The sequence below is a fragment of the Mytilus trossulus genome, chromosome 7, assembly GCF_036588685.1.
Source record: "Mytilus trossulus isolate FHL-02 chromosome 7, PNRI_Mtr1.1.1.hap1, whole genome shotgun sequence".
NCBI classification, from domain to species: domain Eukaryota; kingdom Metazoa; phylum Mollusca; class Bivalvia; order Mytilida; family Mytilidae; genus Mytilus; species Mytilus trossulus.
In genome coordinates, this window is record NC_086379.1 from 50,259,613 (window position 1) to 50,282,870 (window position 23,258).

General features: G+C 29.8%; 2 protein-coding genes across 3 annotated transcripts in view; one reads left to right on the plus strand and one right to left on the minus strand.

The window, feature by feature from the left end:
• Window positions 1-352: 352 nt before the first annotated feature.
• LOC134727109 (multiple inositol polyphosphate phosphatase 1-like) lies at window positions 353-6,509 on the minus strand. The gene is made up of 4 exons (XM_063591492.1): window positions 5,770-6,509; window positions 4,269-4,390; window positions 2,788-2,903; window positions 353-1,306 (listed from the first exon to the last, which is right to left on the minus strand). The coding sequence occupies exons 1-4, from the start codon at window positions 6,497-6,499 to the stop codon at window positions 931-933; spliced, it is 1,344 nt and encodes a 447-aa protein (XP_063447562.1). The 5' UTR covers window positions 6,500-6,509; the 3' UTR covers window positions 353-930.
• Window positions 6,510-6,759: 250 nt separating this feature from the next.
• Window positions 6,760-23,258, plus strand: part of LOC134725225 (bifunctional 3'-phosphoadenosine 5'-phosphosulfate synthase-like) — a 33,267-nt gene continuing 16,768 nt past the window's right edge. The window contains exon 1 of one of the 2 annotated variants that reach the window (XM_063588871.1): window positions 6,760-6,833. In XM_063588871.1, coding sequence (XP_063444941.1) covers window positions 6,804-6,833 — 30 coding nt within the window. In that variant the 5' untranslated portion in view covers window positions 6,760-6,803. Of the gene's footprint in view, window positions 6,834-22,378; window positions 22,551-23,258 lie in introns of those variants that run through there. The other variant, XM_063588872.1, reaches the window with a different exon arrangement.

Consider the following 23,258-nt stretch of genomic DNA (forward strand, 5'->3'; position numbering starts at 1 on the left):
TGTCCATGAAATTGCACTGAAATGATTAGTAAAGACATCTGCAAAGAGCAGATAATTTAAAATTCTATTACAGCAAAGAAATCCAAAGATTTCAATAAAAGAAGATAGGATGACTTTTTTACTTCTACAAGTAAAAAAATCTGAATGTCTAAGGGACATAACTCAGCCAATATTTTTTTTACCTATACAAGTAAATAAAATTCACTTGTATAAGTAGCGTACAAATTTACTTATATGTGTATATTTATTTTTACTTCTTCAAGTAAATAAAATACACTGGTACAAGTAGTACCCCTGACTGCATGTAGACATGATACATGCACATTTTTCACAATCAATACTGTATGAGTTTCATAGGTTTTTACCTGGTCTTTCTAAAAATTTATGCTTCAGGCTATGTTCGCCTGCTCCGAAAAGAGCTACAGTGGGTGCAAATAAGTTTTGCACTTTTCACTGCCAAAAAAACAGGATGTTTACAGTTTGTCTCCCCTCAAAACATGTGTATTTAATCTAATTTTTTAAAATCTTTTTAATCATTCAACCTGTCTTAATTAAAGCTAATTAACTTATTTTTACAATCAAATACAAAAAACATGATACTTTTTCACCAATTATGTTGATAAAAAGGGACTTCCCTCCATGTCTATTTTTAGTCAGGGAATAACCCCTAGTTTTTTTTACGAAACTGTCTATAGCCCCCTTAGGTTTTCTTCTCCCTGTTGTTTTTAAATTATAGAAAAATCTTAGCAGTAATTTGTTTGCAAAAGTTGAAAAAAGATCATAATGGTCTTTGATATTTCCAAAAATGCAATAAATTCAAGAGTGTATCTTACTCTTCAAATACTACATTTGAATTGGAATAAAGCAGTTAATTACTTTTCCTGAGACTGAGACTGATGTGTTAATTTCCTCATTATTGGGAAGCCTTCATCACAATTCATCATGAAGTTTGTTATTCTCACATATTTCTGCATAATTACAATTGACTAAGTCATCATAATACTTCATAAATTGTTTATATTCACATATTTCCTGTTCACATGCAGGTATTACAATAGGCTTTTCATTGACGAACATTCTAACAACATAAACCTCTTCTTCTGTATTTTCACTGGCCTCACACTGGTATAGTCCTATGCCAAAACTGGCAGACATTGGTACTATCTTACTTGTTCTAAATTGTCGTTCTTTTTGAGATTCATAATTATCAGCTTTTAGTGGAACAGAATCATTAAATAAACCAAATGCTGTAAATATTGGAATGATAGTTTCTGCATGTGCAAACTGTATATCTGCCACATTATAACTGAAAAGAAAAAAAACCCTATAAGCATATAAAACAAGAGTGCACACGCTGAAATGTCTCGCCTTCTTTACTAATCATTGATATTATGTTGATAGTCCTAAGTATAAAGCTTTATTAAAAACTGTCACATAAACTTAACATTAATCAAGATAACTAAACAAAGACCAATGAACCATGAAAATGAGGTCAAGGCCAGATGAACCATGCCAGGCAGACATGTACAGCTAACAATGCTTCCATACAACAAATATAGTTGACCTATTACTTATAGTTTAAGAAAAATAGACCAAAACACAAAAACTTAACACTGAGCAATGAACCGTGAAAATGAGGTTGAGGTCAAATAAAACCTGCACGACGCACATATAGATCATAAAATATTTCCATACACCAAATATAGTTGACCTATGGCATACAGTATTAGATAAAAAGACTAAAACTCAAAAACTAAACTTTGTCCACTCAATCATGAAAATGAGGTCAAGGTCAGATGACATCTGCCCACTAGACATGTACACCTTACAATCATTCTATACAACAAATATAGTAGATCTATTGCATAAAGTATGAGAAAAACAGACCAAAACACAAAAACTTAACTATAACCACTGAACCATAAAAATGAGGTCAAGGTCAGATGACACCTGCCAGTTGGACATGTACACCTTACAGTCCTTCCATACACCAAATATACTAGCCTTATTGCTTATAGTATCTGAGATATGGACTTGACCACCAAAACTTAACCTTGTTCACTGATCCATGAAATGAGGTCAAGGTCAAATGAAAACTGTCTGACGGGCATGAGGACCTTGCAAGGTAAGCACATACCAAATATAGTTATCCTATTACTTATAATAAGAGAGAATTCAACATTACAAAAAAACTGAACTTTTTTATCAAGTGGTCACTGAACCATGAAAATGAGGTCAAAGACATTTGACATGTGACTGACGGAAACTTCGTAACATGAGGCATCTATATACAAAGTATGAAGCATCCAGGTCTTCCACCTTCTAAAATATAAAGCTTTTAAAAAGTTAGCTAACATTGCGCTGCTGCCATAGTAGCCACCCCTGTAGCCGCTGCCGGATCACTATGCCTATGTCGAGCTTTCTGCAACAAAAGTTGCAGGCTCGGCAAAAAGATGAACAAAGAACTTTGTTCATTTTATGAAATGTTTTAACCTTCAAGTTTCAAGGAGCCTGTATTGATAATCTAAAAAAAAGTGAATTATTAGATTAACATTTGGGATCAACATTTTTTTTTTAAACTGACCCCTGTTGGCTCTCCATTTTGTTGTCAACATTAGATCTAATTTATTATTAATCAATGCAGAATTATTTTTTTTTGCTGTGACAATTTACCAAATATTTCCTAAATTAGTCCTGTTGGACATAATTTGAAATAATTTACAAAAAAACCTAGTAAATATTTGTGAATGATTTAGTTCATTTAAGTTTGAAGATGAGTTCACTTACTCTTCACCATTCCTAGCTTTATAGATGACATCATTTAACTGTTTGAATACATTGCTGTTAAATGGACATGACATTCCCCAGTTAACTGAGTGACCATAACCTCTATTCCAGTATTGCTACAAAATATAAACAACTGGTAAGTATAGAAGTTTGAAAAAAAAATATATCTACAGCAACATTAGAGTTAGGTGCATTTTTGGTACATTATTTTATGGGCCTTTTGTTATTTCAGTAAGCGTGATAACTAAACCACCATATTTGAAGGGACTTTGTGGTTGATTGCAGATTTTGTTTGTTTATAAAAGTCTTTGCCAAACTTATTTACAACTTTCCTCGACTCAAAATGATTCATGTGAATCATGTAAGAGCTTAAAATATTTGATTGATTCAGCAAACCCTATCACCAAAAACTTTTACAATTAAAATTTTGTGAACCTGGGTTCCTAACTTATGACAATTACACAGACATATATATCATACCGTAAAGATAGGTAGATAGATTTATACTAAACACAAATATAACTCTTTGTGTATATAGAAAGATAAAAGATCTAGCTTACAAGTTACAGCCTGATAATATGCTGAAAAAAATAATATTCATTATATTGCTTAGGTCTTTTAAACAAAAGATAAAAAATAAACTGTTATCACAGAGATATGTCATGTATGTCTCGCCTTTTTGTAATTTTGGTTATGCAAATGTTGAAATCAAAAGAACAGTACTCTAACATCTTACACAAGTTATGAAAATATTCAAAGCCAATGAACCATGACTGAGTTACATGGCTGAACAATCTCCATGTTTATGAGATGTGCCAATGCTTATACAACTGCATAACAAATACCATCATTACCATTGACTTATCATAAGGTGTTCCCAAATCTAAATACAAACATTAACAAGTTAACTGTAGAAAAGATTCAAAGTCCATTAGATTGGGTGGGGACGGGGTCTAAAAGCTAGAAATAGGTATGCTGTTTCCGGCGTCGGAAGCGTGAACAATGTATTAGTTTGTGATTAGGTCTAGTTTAGGTGAACCACAAGTGGTAGGTAAATCAAAAAACCTCCACCCCCCCAAAAAAACAAAAAACAAAACAAAACAAAAAAACAACACTGAGAGTCTTAGTAGCCTTAATTTCTTATCTGACAAAAAAATCCATATCATTATTTAATTCATAAAATAAAAATCAAGAACCAAAAATTATTTTTCTTAAAAAAATTTTGGTTTTGGTCAATTGTGATTTTATTCTAAGAAGTCAGATGAATTTCCTTATCAATCATTGTATATAGGTATAGATTTCTGTTGTCATCATTTTTTCTCAGTATCAAATTATTGACATAATCAAGGATTGGTATACAGTTGACATTTATCATGTTTATACAAATCTGTTGCAATCATCTGTTGCTAACATCAATTATTCTCATTGTCTTATTTGTTTGATTTATTTGATGGTATATCTATATATATTCAATAACTTACCTTCAAATCATAAAGATATTCAAAAATAAATAAATCTTCCTTTTCTAACATATCACACCAGTCAGACTTATCAAACATTGCTAGCTCAAAGGCACATAAATGGTGAATTGTCTGGGCTTCTTCTGTAATAAAAGTTAATGAAATATTTTTAAACTTCTTGGGACAATATGTACATTTCTGCCTAATTCCAACCTATTTTTTGAAAGCTAGATGTAATGAAAAACTTATATAAGTATTGATGATAAAAAAATTATTCTAAACCTTTTTTCGGACAATATATACTTCTACTTAGTTCCAACATTGTCAAACTGGTTTTTGAAAAATGTCATGACAAACTTTGTTTTTTAATTTCATTAACTGATACATGAAATAACTCATCAGATAAGTTCTACATGTTTGTCAATGAACTATGAAAATCAGGTCAAGGTCAAATGATACCTGCCAGAATGACATGGGCTCCTTGCAATCATTCCATACACCACATACATTGTAAAGTATACAATGTATCTAAGTACTGCTTACATGTGTATATACTAGTATCTGAGAAACAGACCTTATCATGTTACTTTAATCTTAATCACTAATCCATGAAATGAGGTCAAGGTCAGATGAACCCTGTCTGAGACTGACAGATGTGTAGATATTGCAAGTAACCCATATACCATCTGTAGTATAATCCTTTTCTTGATAATGAGTGAGAAAATTCACTATACAGAACAATTTATTTTTCAAGCAGTCATGGATCAATGAAAATGAAGTCAAGGAAAAATGTAAATGATGTATGACAGAGAAGAAACTTTGTAACAAGGGTAAATGTATCTGCAAACCTTGGTCTCACTGGCATGACAAAACACAACTTGCATGTGTTATTATTAATTTTATTCATTGTGATGTTAAAGTCTGTTTTTTTTATATTTCAGTGTAACATGATCATGATGGTTAAGATGATTCTTTTAAAGTATTTGGTTTTAATGATAGTTTTATGATAGTTTCTGACTGTTGGATTTTTCAGCATCATTTTCTTTCATTATGTTGAGATTCATTATAGAGAGATAAGGTGTTATAATAGATGAATAATAAATGATATTTGGTATGCTACATGATCAATTCATTATGATAATGATGATCATGTTAGTTGATATTTGAATATCAGAAAAACGTGAAAATAATTTTTAAGGATTTTCTATTTTTCAATAAATTTCTGCAGTGGTGTACATGGTGTACAAATGTACATTGTAACTATCTGTTTCGGATGAAGTGACACCTTTTTTTTGTTTTGATTTAATTTTTGGTGATCATTTGTGAAGTACAAAACAATGTACCATTAAATGTTAATAATTAATTGATAAGTGATCACAAATCTTGTGAAACATCTAAAATATTATTACTTATTTTACTTATTGACAACAATAATGACAGTTTGAATCAAGATATGGAATCCATATTAAAATTATAAAATTATGTGAAAGCTTCAAGTGTTTTTGTGTGATGCTTCATGTACCTGAATTTAAAGTCTTTAGTCCAAGTTTGTCAGCAATCTTTTGAGCAATTCTTTGCATTTCAGGACCATACTTAAATGAAGTATGTTCTGGGGCAGCTGTTTTATTATTTTCAACTGATTTAATGTACTTGGAACAAGTGTCAAAGAACCTCAGGAGTTTATCATTTATTGCAGGCTTCACATTTTTCAGTGATTCCCCATCCAATGTGTCAGTCAAACCCTCGTAAAATGAAGCACAGCTTGCCTGTGTTCGCTGCTTATATGTGACACCATAGAGAATGTTTTCCAAATCACCAGTAAATAGTAAACTAAACCTTCGCCCAAATCTCCTCCCTAGTGAAAAATGTTCATCTTCTCCTAGGTCAGACAAATGACCAGCCTGTGTTTCTGGGAATGGATTTTCCCATGAATTAAGAAATGGAAATCTTTCAATGACCTCAGGGTTGCTCTTTAGGATATTTCCAAGTACTGTCATTTTCTTTATCCAAGATAAAGTAGGTGATCTAGACCCATGTCTAAGAATTAAGTTCAAATGAATAATTTGACATTCTTTATTGTCATAATCAACCCAAATTTCCTCATCTTCTCGTATGAATTCATCTATATCTTTTCCCCAGAAATAAGGTGTTTTAGTTGAATACAAAGGAATCCTAAAATCAGGACTGCCCATTGCATAATTTGCTATGAATAATGATACAAGACACAAAATCAAAAAAAGCAGACTATCCATTTTCACCGGAAGTGACTGAAACCAAAAGTGAAAGTAGATTTTAAAAATATGTCTTACGTACCGAAAACAAAATATCAAACATTAAACTTTTCAAAGAGGATTTTTTAATACACATCGATGAAAATAATGATCGCATATTGTTTTTCAAATACTGTATTATTATATGTTTGTAAAGCAAAATGATTTTACTGAGCCAAATAGGATTTTAATTGATACTAAAAGTATGGTTTTATATCGGGATTAAATAGCTTTTTTATATCACTCAACATCCTGTCTGGTCAAGCTCCAATTCAGAATCTGAAAGATGAGTGGAGAAAAAATATTTTCGAGACATGTAAGATAATTATAAGATATTTAAAATACAACAGCGTTTAACCATTCACAAGTCGAGAATGTAATTTCAAGTTCAGATGATCCTGATTCTAACTTCTAAGGCTGAAACTTTTGAAGGCTTGAGTCTTTGAAATAACTTATCTCTAGAGTTGATCTACTACCATGACTACTCTACGTCTCTAGTCATTGGAAACACGATCATCCACATAAGCTTAATCATAGATACTGTATATGATTTTAATAGAAAGTCAAGAAGATTAAAATGAAATATCTAACAATGAAAATTATAGCACACCTGAACAACAATTAACATCCCAATTAAATTTATCATGAAAATGTTTCAACTCCAACATTATAGAGGTCAAATTTGACATACATGTAGCAGAAATTTAGTATGACAAGGCCAATTGATATCTTACTGACATGTTGGGGCCTTTTAAAGCTGACTATACGGTAATCAGGTTTTTCTCATTGTTGAAGATCATACAGCTGGCTTCTGTGCACAATTGATTATATGAACAATGTACGTCCACTTCATTTTAACTTTGTTGGGTAGCTATTGTCTCATTGACAAATCCCCAATAATACGTACCACATCACCTTATTTTTATATTAACATGAATATATAATTGTGATGACTTAACGGAATGTGAGTTTCACTTGCTTGATTGGTTTTAGAGTTGTGTTTAACTTGAAGAAGTTTTAAAAACAATAGGAAGGTGTGACAGCTAGACTAATACTTGATAGAATTGCTTTCCATGATACACATGCTTATGAAGTTGATCGAATTATTGTAATGCCAATATATTACACTGAGTTGGGAGACTATCACTATGACCAAATTTTGACCATCTTACCACATTGACGCCTTTTGAAACATCATTTTATTCATCATTTACCTAATGGCTAGGTAATTTTCACTAGAACTTAACAATCTTTTAATCATTAGTTAGAACCTTGAAATAAACCAGATTTAGAATTTTATTGCCAAAATATCTTTTTTGTTAAGCCTTCGACTTCTTTCGAAAAAGCGAGACATAGCAATCGTACATTCTTAGTGCCGACGCCACCAAAGTTTTGAAATTTTAATAACTCTCTTAAAGTTACCTGGATTTCTGCCAAACTTAAACAGAAATTCATTTTTTCCATATTTTCCGTATACTTATAAATGGACTTCTTTTTCTGCCATGAAATTACATTCACTATAGATCTGTGGTTCAAGTTTTTTTTAAAATTAAATAACTTACTTAAACTAGTATTTTTACCAAATTTGGACAGAAGCTTGTTTATGATGATAAGATAGTATCCAGAAGTAATTTTTGTAAAAAAAAATCCTGTTATTCTGTAATATTTTGATTATTTTTTTTCCTCATTTTTGTTGAGCCTACAATTAACAGCATAAGTAGGCAAGAAACTGGGTTCTGTGGAACCCTTAAGAATTTTGTGTTCAACAAACACTGAATAATATTACATATTATGTATAAACATAAGCCAAAATATCTGTACCTGTATACCTCTTATACATTTATATGTCTTTTTAAAGTTGTTGAATTTGATGGACAATTTGAATCCATTTTGGTATTTATTGGAAATAAAACCATAATATAGTAGATATTTATAAACTGAAAATATTATGAACAATACCAGATCAACATAAAAGAAGTCTTATAGTAATGATTTATATTCTTTTCTTTAATTGACGTAGAGTTGCAATTGTTAATACATGTATATATTTAGTCCACAACACATTGAAGACAGTACATGTATGCTACATTGATATGCATTTATTGTATATAATTTGGCTGCCAGAAGTTATAACATTGAAATGGAAATAGAGATTCAAATACGAAACATGTCTCATTTTATAGTGTACATTACATTCATATTATCGCATATAGATAGAATTATAATTAGTACAACATTTTAAGCTTGCACTCAAACCAATGATTAATTTGTCAAGTGCAGTTGCCAGTCGGTCATATATTTAGTTCAAAACAATTATGATGTACTGGTATGTGACATTGTGTTCACATCATTATTAAGTCTGTTGATAGTGTAAATAAAATAAAGGTCAACATTTAGAACAATGTTGCAAGTTTACTTATTATGACATATTATCTTAATAAAATCATAATTGACCCTATAATTGGATTACTATACTGTACATGATGTAAAATGTTCCTAAGATTTTGGTATAGATAAATGTCGCTCAATAAATTTTCCAAATTATGATCTTTATGGGATCAAAATGATTTGATTTAGGTAATACATTTTAATAATGACCTAGAGACAGTTTATTTCATCTTGTTACATGTAGATAACATTTACACTGAAGGCAATTTTGTATTCAGATTTCTTGAACAAGTTTTTGTAAATGATTTATATAGCATAGTGATTCCTACTAGTTACCCAACATGCCCAAACTACCTGTAAATGATGGCAGCCAACTATTTTGCATGGAATTCATATGGAGATCATAATTGCAAGAATGTAGGTTTGACAGTCTATTGAATTTTTTATGATTTTGAAACTCTTAATGACAATGTTTCTAGACAATGCTAGATGAATTTATTTGAAATTACCAGCAAAGTACAAAATCATTAAAAGGAATAAAAGATATAAATGTGTGGTATCCCTGTATAGCTCAATGAGACAGAAACAAAACAAAACAAATTTTAACACAAGACATCTACAGGTTATTTAACATGTAACAGGCTATTATTTGAACTTGGAATTATTTTTAATTATGGAATTTGCTTGATTTCTGGTTATTGAAATTTTTCATAAATTCCATGTTTATTCTGTACTGAAATGTTCTGTGCTGCGCACAACACTTTCTATTACAAAGAAAATAGTATATTTTCAATGGAATGTACTGGGCCGCGCACAACACTATCTAACCAAAATACATTGTATGGAAAGTATATTAACTGCTCAAAAGATTATAATACCAAATAAACATGGAATTGATTAAAAATTTCAAACACAAGAAATTGTGCAAATTCCATAATTAAAAATAATTCCAAGTTCAAATAATAGCCTGTTATGTTTACCATTAACATACAGTCTACAAACATTGACATCTTTTGGCCATACGGTTGCATATAATTGCTTACATCCACAACATTAGAACTTTTATGGAAACATGAAGTTGTCTTATTGGTATTCATGCCACATATATAATATCCTTATTTTAACAGTGTTATGGTCGCTGTTGGTGACAATTTGTTGCTTAAATATTATGTTTACTATTTGTTATTGACCCCATGTCTGTTTCAAATTCTATTTATATGAGAAAATGTCAATCCCTCGTTTTTGTGTCAAATATAATTTATAATCCATTTGATTTGAATCCGTTTGGCTCTATAATAGCTGGGTCATAGATATAAATAGATAATTATAATGCTTTTCATGAATTTTAAAGTTATTTTTAAAACTGCATAGTATTTAAAATAATAATAAAACATGTTACTGTATTTAAAAATGAGTTATCTGCAATATGACGATTAGGAGTTATAGATACATGACATGTTCATTTATAAGTAACAGATGACTTAAAAGTCTGTTACTACATGTATACATGGTATATGTACTAAGACTAGTATATAATTTAAGATAGCATACTTAGCTTGATAAAAGTGGCCAGAGATCTGAATTCAGGTCTGAAAATAGCTATGAATTAATAATTCATTCTCCTTCTACAGAAAGTGAAATTGTGTATTTCATGTTCATGAAATGTTTTAAGATTTTCTTAGCCAACTATTTGGTTTTTTTTCAAAAAAAATTTGAAAGTGCATATTACTCTTTCAAAACGTGGAACTGTTCATAGGCAAGGGTACACTAGTATTGTTCTATATATTTTTATGACACCTTGATATTCACATTCCATATAGAATTGGTTTCTTTGGATTGTAATTGTGTTGCAAAAGCATGCACTTATCATGCTTATACATGGTTTTTTTTTTTAACCATAAAAATTAGTATCCCAATTTTTGTACCACTTTCACAACTAAAAAAGTTAAGTGATTTCCAATTTGTTATAAATTCATAATGTAATTATTGTCTTTTTTTCTTACCTCAATCCATTTATGATTTCTTACTTGATAGATCATTGAGAAGTAACAGATGTTGAAAAAATAAAAATAAAAGAAATATATATATATATATATAAATCTCTCATTAATAATCCTACGTGACAGTTGTAAAGTGACTTAGTCCTGTCTCTGCATACACATATTCATAATTTGGACCTAAAATTTACATCTCCAGTTAGGAAAAGGTTGTCTATTATGTCAGCTTTCAATTTTTCTTATGCAATGCACCAGGTAAGCAGAATTAGTAGATCAATATTGCAGAAGAATGAATATAAGCATTTGTATAAATTAGTCTTAGGTTCATTATTAAGGGAGTTTTTCATTGATGAAACACTTTCTTTAACCCATTGAATAATGATGCGATGGGACTTTCATACTTGACTAGTTAATACTAAACATTCTTTTTGTATGACAGTTCAAGCTATGAAATTTCTAAATGAAACATAAAAAGATTTGAAGTTTTTTAATTTTTAAACTAAATTTTTGTTGAAATTTAAACCTATGAATTGATGGGTGTTGTCCTTCCTCCCTTTTAATGTACAAAAGTTTAAATCTAAATAATATAAAGATAAGGAAATATGGTATGATTGATAATGAGACAACTATCTACTAAAGTTCAAATGAATTGAATTAAAGCAACTATAGGCAACTTTTGGGCCTTCAGCAATGAGAAAACTCATACCTTAGTGTACATGATTGTTAGATTTCTAATAAAAACTGTAGTTAAGTATCTTTTAAAATTAATAATTCTTAGTTTGCTAATGAAATAGAGCTTTTTGTATTCTTTCATACAAAGAAACTTTAAATTTAAATTTGGAATCTACTAATAAATCATTCAATTTTAATGCCCAAATGAAAAATAATCAATAGTTTCATTCAATTGGTTTAATTAAATGACATGACTTTTTCTCAGCATTTTTTTTTTATACCAGGTATAATGTCCTTATGGGAAAGATTTAAAGTTATATAGTTAGATAAAATTTATTCCTGTAAAAATAGAAAGATTATTATTGTAAACTATTAAGTTAAATCTCATTTTAACACTCATTATTTTAAAATCAGATTTAAAATGTCTAGGAGAGTTCCCACAAAACTTAATTTTCAACTATTAGGGTAAAATTTGAAGGCATTTTTTATTAAAGAAAGATTTTTCTTTTAACTACAGAATTAAAAAGTTGGAGTACTGATCATATACTTATATATTGTCAGTGTTTTTTTAAAAGAGGGTGTAATTACTCAGCTACAATATTATCTAAGGGGAACAACCCCGAGATCAGATGTAGCCCAGAAAAATCCTTGATTTTTTAGGCAATGTCAAGTCAGTTATGTAGGCTTACTTAATATATTATAAACAGATATATCATGTAAAGGAGGTATATTTGTGAAAAATACCAGTTGAGAGAATGTTAAATTTCACGAGCTGTAAGGCGAGGGAAATTCATTATCAAGACTGGTATTTTTTGCAAATATACCTCCTTTACATGATATATCTGTTTAATTACATCAAATGTTAATGTTGTAAAACGCATTGATGATCGTGATGTTACAAGCGTCCAGTCAGATAGAGTATTTTTTGGCAAATACCACCACTGAGAGGGTAAAAAAGGCAAATCCTTTTTGCAAATACCCCGGCCGCGTTAAAAAATGAATGATATTCGTTTGATAACAGTAAATTGGTGAAAAATACACTGGCTATCAACTAATCAAAACCAAGGATTCTTACATAAGGTGGAATTATACATCAAATGTTCTCACACCTTATATAAGAATGCCAGATTTTGATTGGTTGGTAGCCAGTGTATTTTTCACATATTTTAACATTTTTTCCTTATTTCAAATGAATTTGCTTATTTTTCACCACTGTTAGTGAATTTGCATCAAATACCATGGTATTTGCCATTTTGGATATTCCTTTTTTCCCCTTGCGAGCATCTTCTCGCCCATTTTTTTTTTATATGACGTTCACATAAAGATTCAAGCGAGCTAATGCTACATGTGCTATTTGCCACAGTTCTATGATAATATCCACTTATCCTCAAAATTATGAAATTATGCATAAACATATTTATGAATTAGTGTTGAAGGCCGTACATTAACCTATAATGGTTTACTTTTTAAATTTTTATTTGGATGGAGAGTTGTTTCATTGGCACTCACACCAGATCTTCCTATATCTATATATCTACAAAAAAGGTTTATCTTCACCTGTGTGCAGAGTGATTCAATCTGAGAAAAATACCAGTTTTGGGATCAAATTTCCCTCATCTTTTGGCGTTTGAAAAAGTAAAAACACCAAAATACTGAACTCCAAGGAAAATTCAAAAAGGAAAATCCAAAATCAAAAGGCAAAATCAAAAGTCCAAACACATCAAACGAATGGATAACAACTGTCATATTCCTGACTTGGTACAGGCATTTTCTAATGTAGAAAATGGTGGAAATTTCAATCCCTTGACTGGTATTCTTCGCAAATACCCCTCCATAATATATATGATATAATTATCTGTTCATAATCCATTGCAAAATATAGATATTTTATCAAATTTAGATAATTATACAGTGGCTGTTCAAGGTCATTATTCATTCAGTGGTTTATTTTTAATTTGATGAAATTTTTGACTTTTGAATTTATTAATAACTTGTACTTTCATTTAGAGCATACATACTTATTGTGACAGTTACTGTCATTATTTGATCAGAATTGCTTCTATACCATCTTTATCATTGTCTTTTTCATTGAGGAAAATGAATTTTAATTATAACTATTTTATTTAAGGATTGAATGCTTCTTTTTGTAAATTTATTGGGGTGTAAAAGCGTTGACCGAAGTACATTTTGTATGAAACGCAAAAGCGCTTTATTTTTTGTATTCTGCTTTGTTTTATTGAATATAAAAATTATCACATAATAAAAAGGCACATTAGTTTAGGATAGAATATAGGGTTTTAAGAAACACAGATCTTTTATTTTTATTTAAAGGCTTATTCAACTTTTGTATTGAGAGATACACTTGAATTTGGTATTAAAAAACTATATTCTAAAATTTTCTTATTAAAAATATCCCTTTGCTTTTCTTTTCCCCTCCAAAATAAATAAACTGAGAAAAAAGTATCATAGTCTATACCATCTAAATAGGTAAACTTCCGATTAATGATGTTAGGTCAGGAGATATGAATGACCTTAACATTTCTGTTGAAGGTGAAAATTTAGGTGGAAATCTAGAAAATCAAATGATAAAATGAAAATCATGATTTTTCTAATTTTTATAACACCTTCAAATTATCTGATCCTGTAAATTTTTTAAAGTATTGTTACTTGAGTACATGTACTAGTATTCAACAGAATCATTAAAAGTTACCAAAACTTGAGTCCCTTTAGGTTTGTTCATTAAGTTACTGGCATAATTAGTTTTATTGGAAATCTGCAGGTACATGTATCATTACATTTAATAGTCGAGTTCTTGGAAACATCATTGTGCAATCTGACAGTTGATTTTTATGGGATTTGAAATATTTGTAAGGTTTAAGAGTACTACATACATTACATTAGAATAAAATATATACCTGTATTATATACAGTTGTGTACTCTTAAAGGAATAGTTCCAGTAAGGGCCGATTTTGGCCTCAAATTTCAGATTTTGGACACTTTTTAAACACTTACATGTGTATTTCAGTAGATTCAATTATTTTATGTGAACGATTTTAACTGATTTAGTCATTAAAAAAGCACCGATTCAAGCTTATATATATGTAAAATCTATCAAAAATGCCAAAAAATGTCACTCTTTAGATGATTTTTGTCAAAAATGAAAGTGGCCGCATCCGTGTTCATCCTCAACCATAATATATGTTATGTAATATTATACAAATACAGCCTTTGTATGAGGTCGATACAAGGATATATTGACCTGAAAGAAGTATATTGACTGAGGATGAAGTCCGAGGTCGATATACTTCTTTGGGTCGATATATCCTGTATTGCACATGTTGCATGACCTCATACAAAGGCTATATTTTTTATATTATTAATTTCCGACCATATTTGTATCAAAATCGTCATTTAGGATTATTGGAATTTTATAGATATAACATTGTCTCCTTGACAGTAACAACATATTAGTTGTTATTTCATTTCCTTTTTTTTTTTTACATCTTATATGTTTTTAAAGAATTTTTGTCAAATAATCGATGACAGATATCATGTGTTATAAAACGTTAAACAATATCTTGAAATTTAGTACATGATGTCACAAAGTATATCGGTTTTTAGATACTCAAAATAACCGTGCGATATGCTTTTTGCTGGTCAATATGCTTTTTGCTATCCGCCGTTTTTTCTCTACCTTCGAAAATATAGTTTAACATGGGACTATCTCTAAACGAATCAAATTTGTTAAAATATACCAATTAATAATATCATCAAATACAACTTTCATTTCAATATTAAAAATGAACACGAATGCGGCCAATTTCATTTCAGACAGAAACCATCTAAAATTTAACTAAAATGCAAAAATTGTGAAGATTTCAGTAATTTAGCATGACTTATTGATGCTAGTACCGGTACCCAATATATATGTGCATTGTATTGTCAAAACAGTCCATATTTATGTAGCAGAAACATTCAACTTTCCAATAAATAACTAAAAGTTAACATTTTAACAATTTTGGAAAACTGCTAAATTTTGGGGCCAAAAAGGGGTCTTACTGGACCTACTCCTTTTTGACTACATGGCAAATGTTCAAATACAGTACTTTTACCCCTCAAGTCTGCAAGCTGACCCCACCTGTTGTTGAACTTGAGTTTAGCCAAGTGAAAGGGGAAACTTGTTTTTGTGAAGAAAACAAGCGTAAGTTCTTTTTTACATATATTTACATGCAAAGATACATAAACAATGTATATATATATCTACCAACAACATGCCTGCATGCATCATGATCATTAGTAATTGTATACAAGAAAGATTTAATGTTCTTTCATTTGATTTCTTTTCAAACTTGAGGCTTGAGTATGTTGAGTGACAGCTTGTTGGAGTTTCTATGAAATCAACACAATCTTTTGTTAGTGAAAATTATCTATATTGATTATCAACTATTTATATACTGAAAAGATTCATTTCTGGAGCATCAATGAAATTTCTTTCATACATGGCTCAAAAGGACAGTAAATTTACCTTCAGAATTCAACCATTTATAAACTGAACATTTGTTGATAGTAAAATAATGAAATAGTTGTAACAAATTTGTATTGCAAAATTTCATGTTATGAGGTTAATTAAGTTCTTAGTAGGAATTTGTATTGACTCTCAACATGTTAAATGGGAAATTATATATTGGTTATGAAACTCATGTTTTGTATACAGTAAATGATGTACTGCTCTTGATGCTCTTGTCCCATCATAAGCATAAGTTTCCATATGGCCATCTCTGATCAGATATGATTTCAGGGGCGGATCCAGCCATTTTAAAAAAGGGGGGGGGGAGTTCCAGCTATATGTCCCCATTCAAATGCATTCCAACCCCGGAACCCCCCTTGGATCTGCCAATGGATTCTTATTTTATATTAACTTAAGTTATATAGTTTTTATTCTTTTTCTTAACTTTTGATCAATGGGGGATTGAGAAAAGCATGGTATGTTGCCCAAACAAAAAGAAAATGAAAAAAAAATGAGTTTCCCCCCAAAAAACTTACAGAAATGAGCCTCATGAGGTACTAAAACATGAGATTAAATCTAAAACTTGTAAAAGATAATCATGATAAAGATCCATTGGGCACTAAGTAAAAGATAATGATGATAAAGATCCATTGGGCACTAACAAATGCTTTAAAAATAATTATATAAAATATCTTCCTGCATATATGACTGTCATGCACTTTTTTAAAGCAGGATGATACTGACAAAGCAGAAATTTTCATGGAGGATTTAATTTAGTTTATTTCATAGAAAGTATATGTCCACAAAATAAAACCTCCACGAAAATTTAACCTACTTATAATATCACTTCCATTTACTGGAAACCAAGAAATTAAATCCCAATGAAATCTTATATAGAGACAAAACTACAAAAATTTAACCCTACGAAAACTAATGTTTCTGCAGTATATGTTTTAGACATAATGTTTCAGTAATCTGATGTACAGTAGTTGTCGTTTGTTTATGTAATATATACGTGTTTCTCGTTTTGTTTATATAGATTAGACCGTTGGTTTTCCCGTTTGAATGGTTTTACACTAGTAATTTTGGGGTCCTTTATAGCTTGTTGTTCGGTGTGAGCCAAGGCTCCGTGTTGAAGGCCGTACTTTAACCTATAATGGTTTACTTTTTAAATTGTTATTTGGATGGAGAGTTGTCTCATTGGCACTCACACCACATCTTCCTATATCTATAGACTTCTTCTAATGATTTAAGTCATGCAATCTAAGTTCTTCTAGTACTTGTTAACTCTCAAACAGATATTTCTCTCCTGTGCTTAACCTGCAAAGGACTTAAAGTAGAAACTTATTTTTCATTAGTTTTATTTTAATATTGAAAATCAGTTATTCAAATTGATGATAAGTTCTACAATGATTCAATCAGTTTCTCCAGAATGTTTAACTAAAGTCTCTAGTAGGACAAGAAGACCAGTAAAACAATTATGGTACATATATGTATTTGCACAAGAGTCTTATAATATTGTTCTTAGGAAACTTGAAAAGGGGAAATCATATTCTTTTCAAATAACAATCTTTCTTTAAGTTTTAACCAAAACGACTAAGCTTAAAGAGATTAATACATTTTTTATTCGAGATTTCAGCAAATTAGTCCAGTCAATCTAAGTTTAAACCTCAATCTAATTGCAACAGAAAATGTTTTAGGTCTTATCTATAGCATAAAGCCCCAAATATACACAGAAAAAAGTCCCATAAAATCTAACTTGAGGAAAACTCAAAATAAGCATTTTTAATTTCTTATGCAAATAAACATTGGAAGGGGATATAACTCCGCAAAAATGAGTCTTTTTTTAGTTTTTAGATGATTCTCTTTAAAAACTCATGTAGTGTATGATACTTTTATGAGTTTTTAAGTTTGTAGTAGACTATTTTATATAATCTTCTGCTCATGAAATGTACAAAAAAAGTGTTTTGGGTATTTTTTTTTTTTTGCACAATTTTATTAAAAAATGGCAAATTTATTGCTTTGTGACCATTTTGAAAGAAAAAAATGTGAATATTTGGTATTGTTTATATCTGTAAATTATATTTGTTCAGCATCTACCTTGTTTAAAGAAATTTTAAACTACAAAAAGAAGAATATATATGCTTAATTGGTTTATTCAATTTGAGATTCTTTACCTTGACATTCTGAAAATCTGATAAATGGTTAACTAATGAATTATGAAATCTAGGTTCAATTGAGCTAGATAAAGGATATGAAAACTCCTTTATAGTTGTATGTTAACTCTTAAGACGGCTAAAGGTTCAAGAATCAATACATTCTGTTGAATAGAAGAGGTCAAGTTATAATTTTGTATCAACTTTTATTGATATTTCTGCCTTTTTTGCAGAGTTATCTCCCATATCAATTCAAATCTCCATAGGAATTTTAAAATTGTGATTTTTTTTGTTTTCCTCTAGTTTGATTTTTCTGTGTGTATTTGGGGTATAATGCTAAAGAATGAACACATACAAATTTTCTGTTGCATTAACTTTAAGGTTGAGGGTCAAATTTATGCTAGATTGACTCGCTGACTGGACTAAATGTAATGTTGCATACATGTATTGCATCAATATTTAAAATACAAATTTATATATTTTCAAAATGGCCTTTTTATATTTTTTTCAATAATAAAAAACATTGTTCAATTTCTGAATCTACAGTAAATATTTTTGAACAAGGGTTAGAGTTTAAATGTCACAAAAATACAAGGGTAATTCAAATCAAACCCTATTGAAATATTGCATTCTTTTAATGTATTATATACCATGTTTACAGACCATGAATACAAAACATGCAAAAGGAACATTGGGCCCATTAAAACGTTTAATCCCGCTGCAAATGTTTGCACCTGTCCTAAGTCAGGAATCTGATGTACAGTAGTTGTCGTTTGTTTATGTAATATATACATGTTTCTCGTTTCTCGTTTTGTTTATATAGATTAGACCGTTGGTTTTCTCGTTTGAATGGTTTTACACTAGTAATTTTGGGGCCCTTTATAGCTTGTTGTTCGGTGTGAGCCAAGGCTCCGTGTTGAAGGCCGTACTTTAACCTATAATGGTTTAATTTTTAAATTGTTATTTGGATGGAGAGTTGTCTCATTGGCACTCACACCACATCTTCCTATATCTATATATATATCTTAATGAGTAAACATTTTAAATGGTACTGTAATTAACCCACTACACTGGGCCAAAGTATGCTAGAATATAAACAAATCAACAAAATTAAGGTCAAAATAACAGGCTTCAAAGGGTTTGCTCTGTGGTATGGGATTTGCTCATCGATGATGGCAGTGACTTATAGCATGTATAGTTGCTGACTTCTAAATGATTTGGTGTAGGGTAGAAAGGTTTCTCGTTTGGCAATCGAATCATGTGTTGTAACTTGTAATCTGAGTTGTTATAACTTGTAATCTTGTTGACGTCAGATTTGTATATTAAAAGAATTACACTGTAATATATTTAATTATTTACAAAAATAAAGTATGTTTTTATTTTGTATTTTCCTATGACATGGGCATTCTATTTAAAATTCTGGTATTTGGTATTGTTTATATCTGTAAATTATATTTGTTCAGCATCTACCTTGTTTAAAGAAATTTTAAACTACAAAAAGAAGAATATATATGCTTAATTGGTTTATTCAATTTGAGATTCTTTACCTTGACATTCTGAAAATCTGATAAATGGTTAACTAATGAATTATGAAATCTAGGTTCAATTGAGCTAGATAAAGGATATGAAAACTCCTTTATAGTTGTATGTTAACTCTTAAGACGGCTAAAGGTTCAAGAATCAATACATTCTGTTGAATAGAAGAGGTCAAGTTATAATTTTGTATCAACTTTTATTGATATTTCTGCCTTTTTTGCAGAGTTATCTCCCATATCAATTCAAATCTCCATAGGAATTTTAAAATTGTGATTTTTTTTGTTTTCCTCTAGTTTGATTTTTCTGTGTGTATTTGGGGTATAATGCTAAAGAATGAACACATACAAATTTTCTGTTGCATTAACTTTAAGGTTGAGGGTCAAATTTATGCTAGATTGACTCGCTGACTGGACTAAATGTAATGTTGCATACATGTATTGCATCAATATTTAAAATACAAATTTATATATTTTCAAAATGGCCTTTTTATATTTTTTTCAATAATAAAAAACATTGTTCAATTTCTGAATCTACAGTAAATATTTTTGAACAAGGGTTAGAGTTTAAATGTCACAAAAATACAAGGGTAATTCAAATCAAACCCTATTGAAATATTGCATTCTTTTAATGTATTATATACCATGTTTACAGACCATGAATACAAAACATGCAAAAGGAACATTGGGCCCATTAAAACGTTTAATCCCGCTGCAAATGTTTGCACCTGTCCTAAGTCAGGAATCTGATGTACAGTAGTTGTCGTTTGTTTATGTAATATATACATGTTTCTCGTTTCTCGTTTTGTTTATATAGATTAGACCGTTGGTTTTCTCGTTTGAATGGTTTTACACTAGTAATTTTGGGGCCCTTTATAGCTTGTTGTTCGGTGTGAGCCAAGGCTCCGTGTTGAAGGCCGTACTTTAACCTATAATGGTTTAATTTTTAAATTGTTATTTGGATGGAGAGTTGTCTCATTGGCACTCACACCACATCTTCCTATATCTATATATATATCTTAATGAGTAAACATTTTAAATGGTACTGTAATTAACCCACTACACTGGGCCAAAGTATGCTAGAATATAAACAAATCAACAAAATTAAGGTCAAAATAACAGGCTTCAAAGGGTTTGCTCTGTGGTATGGGATTTGCTCATCGATGATGGCAGTGACTTATAGCATGTATAGTTGCTGACTTCTAAATGATTTGGTGTAGGGTAGAAAGGTTTCTCGTTTGGCAATCGAATCATGTGTTGTAACTTGTAATCTGAGTTGTTATAACTTGTAATCTTGTTGACGTCAGATTTGTATATTAAAAGAATTACACTGTAATATATTTAATTATTTACAAAAATAAAGTATGTTTTTATTTTGTATTTTCCTATGACATGGGCATTCTATTTAAAATTCTGAGATTTAAATGTTATATTTAGTAGTTGTAAAAATAAAATTGAATAATTAAATAGAATTGATTAGTATTAAAATATTTGTTAAGTCTTAGATCAGTTATGAGTTAGAGTAAATGTTTATAAGAAAGCTGATTTCTTTTAATCTGCACATCACGAAATCAGTTTTCGTAGTAATCTTATAATGACAAGAAGACAGTTTTCTTTTTTTTAAATTTGCAAAGGTCAAATATTAAATCCCTCTTAGTTTTATATAGTCATGAACAAAAGTCAAAAATAGTGTACTCTGCTATACCAGATTTCAGAGGGACCAGTCCCCCCCTTTTTGTGAAAAAAAATAGATTGATAATATAGGGAATTGCAAAATCATGACGGGAGATAGCCCCCTCTTAGGCAGTTAGTGGCCCCCCTCTTATGCCTTCAAGCTTTGATGCCTGCATTTTTAGGATGAATAACCTCCCTGGAACACTTAATCTATTTTTCAGCTAATCGTTTTAATGTCATGAAAATGATCTGTTGACAAGTAAAATACAGAACTGTTATAAAAAATAATGCCTTAATTAGAATCAAGTTCTTTGATGCTAGAATCAAAATTTTCAAAACTTTGATGATTTGATAATTTCTGCAGTTTTATTTAAATTCAATGTACGCACTATAAGTTATTCATTATCCTTTGACCTAACTAACTTGATTATTCACTGCTAATTTTAGAAGCCCCTTGTAATATTGAAAAATATTGAAGTTGGGTTATGGTTTTACATTGATTATACATTGTGTAATAGAACAAAGTTATGCTCTTCTTTTTACCATGTTAACATGGAAAACAAATATACCTTTAATATAAATTGAAAAGATCGAGTATTTAGATTTTGTATTGAAGAATATTCAGAAGTCAATACTGTGTAAAAGTAATATTACTGTTATTTGGATAATGTAAATAATACACACTTTTATGTTTTAAAAAGAGGTGCATTTAAACTTGTAACTAGGTAACTCTGAGTTAAAAAGGTGGATCGTTAAATAAGAACATTAATCATGTTTATCTGTACATGTATAAAAACAGTTCATATGGTCTGAAGGTGGAACTTTGAGAAAGATAAAATCAAGTAAAAGTGATGTCATAATATCTGTACATTACTGTAAAAATCATTAAAAAACATATTGACACCTGACGACATAAATAATGACCTCTCATTTTGTAAAATCACTCATCCAATGACCTTACGCTATCTATAAATACTAAGTAAAACAAGTCTATCATCCATACCACAAACACATCATCATATATTGCCACGTTATATGAAAAGTTTTTAAATCAATATATTGTACGAAGAGGATTCAACATGTCAGAGAAAAAGCTGATAACTTCAGTAAGTTTTATTTTTTAATTTTATGTTAATTGCAGAGAACTCTTTAAATTTCTTCCTAGTTCTTAAAAATATCATGAATAAATTAGACACATATATATGTTTACAAAGTTTTGTTTTTAACACACTTTTCTACACTCAAGTTGTAGTTTTTAATCTAAATCAGGTAACAGGTGCAGTACACTAAAACATTAGATAATTGTTGATTGTCTTGGAATTTTCAAAAAAAGGAATATAGGACTGTTAGATTATTGATTACTTTAATCATATAGAAGGGGAGATGGAGTTTTAATCAAGAGGCCCACATTTCAAGATCATGACAAGCAGTTGAATAAGTTTATTCGATTTAAGATATATATCAATATCATGATCTGGTAACAGATGCATACATTAAAACTTCTTATTTCTATTTTAAATTCTTGATTATCTGTAAATTTTCTGAGAAAGTACCTTTGTTTTATCATACAGAAGGAGATGATATACCAAGGGGGCATTTAAAAAAACATAATTAGAACTTCAATAAGATGTTTATACATTAAATACAGATTTCTTAAGGTTATAAAATATAACCTCAAAAATTCACTTATCTCCAAAACAGCATCCATGGTATTGTAGACATCTTTTACAAATGTTAATGTTGACAGCAAATAACTTTATTTTTAAGGACATACACTAGCTAATTATAGTGTTCATCATGTCCCTAGGAGATAT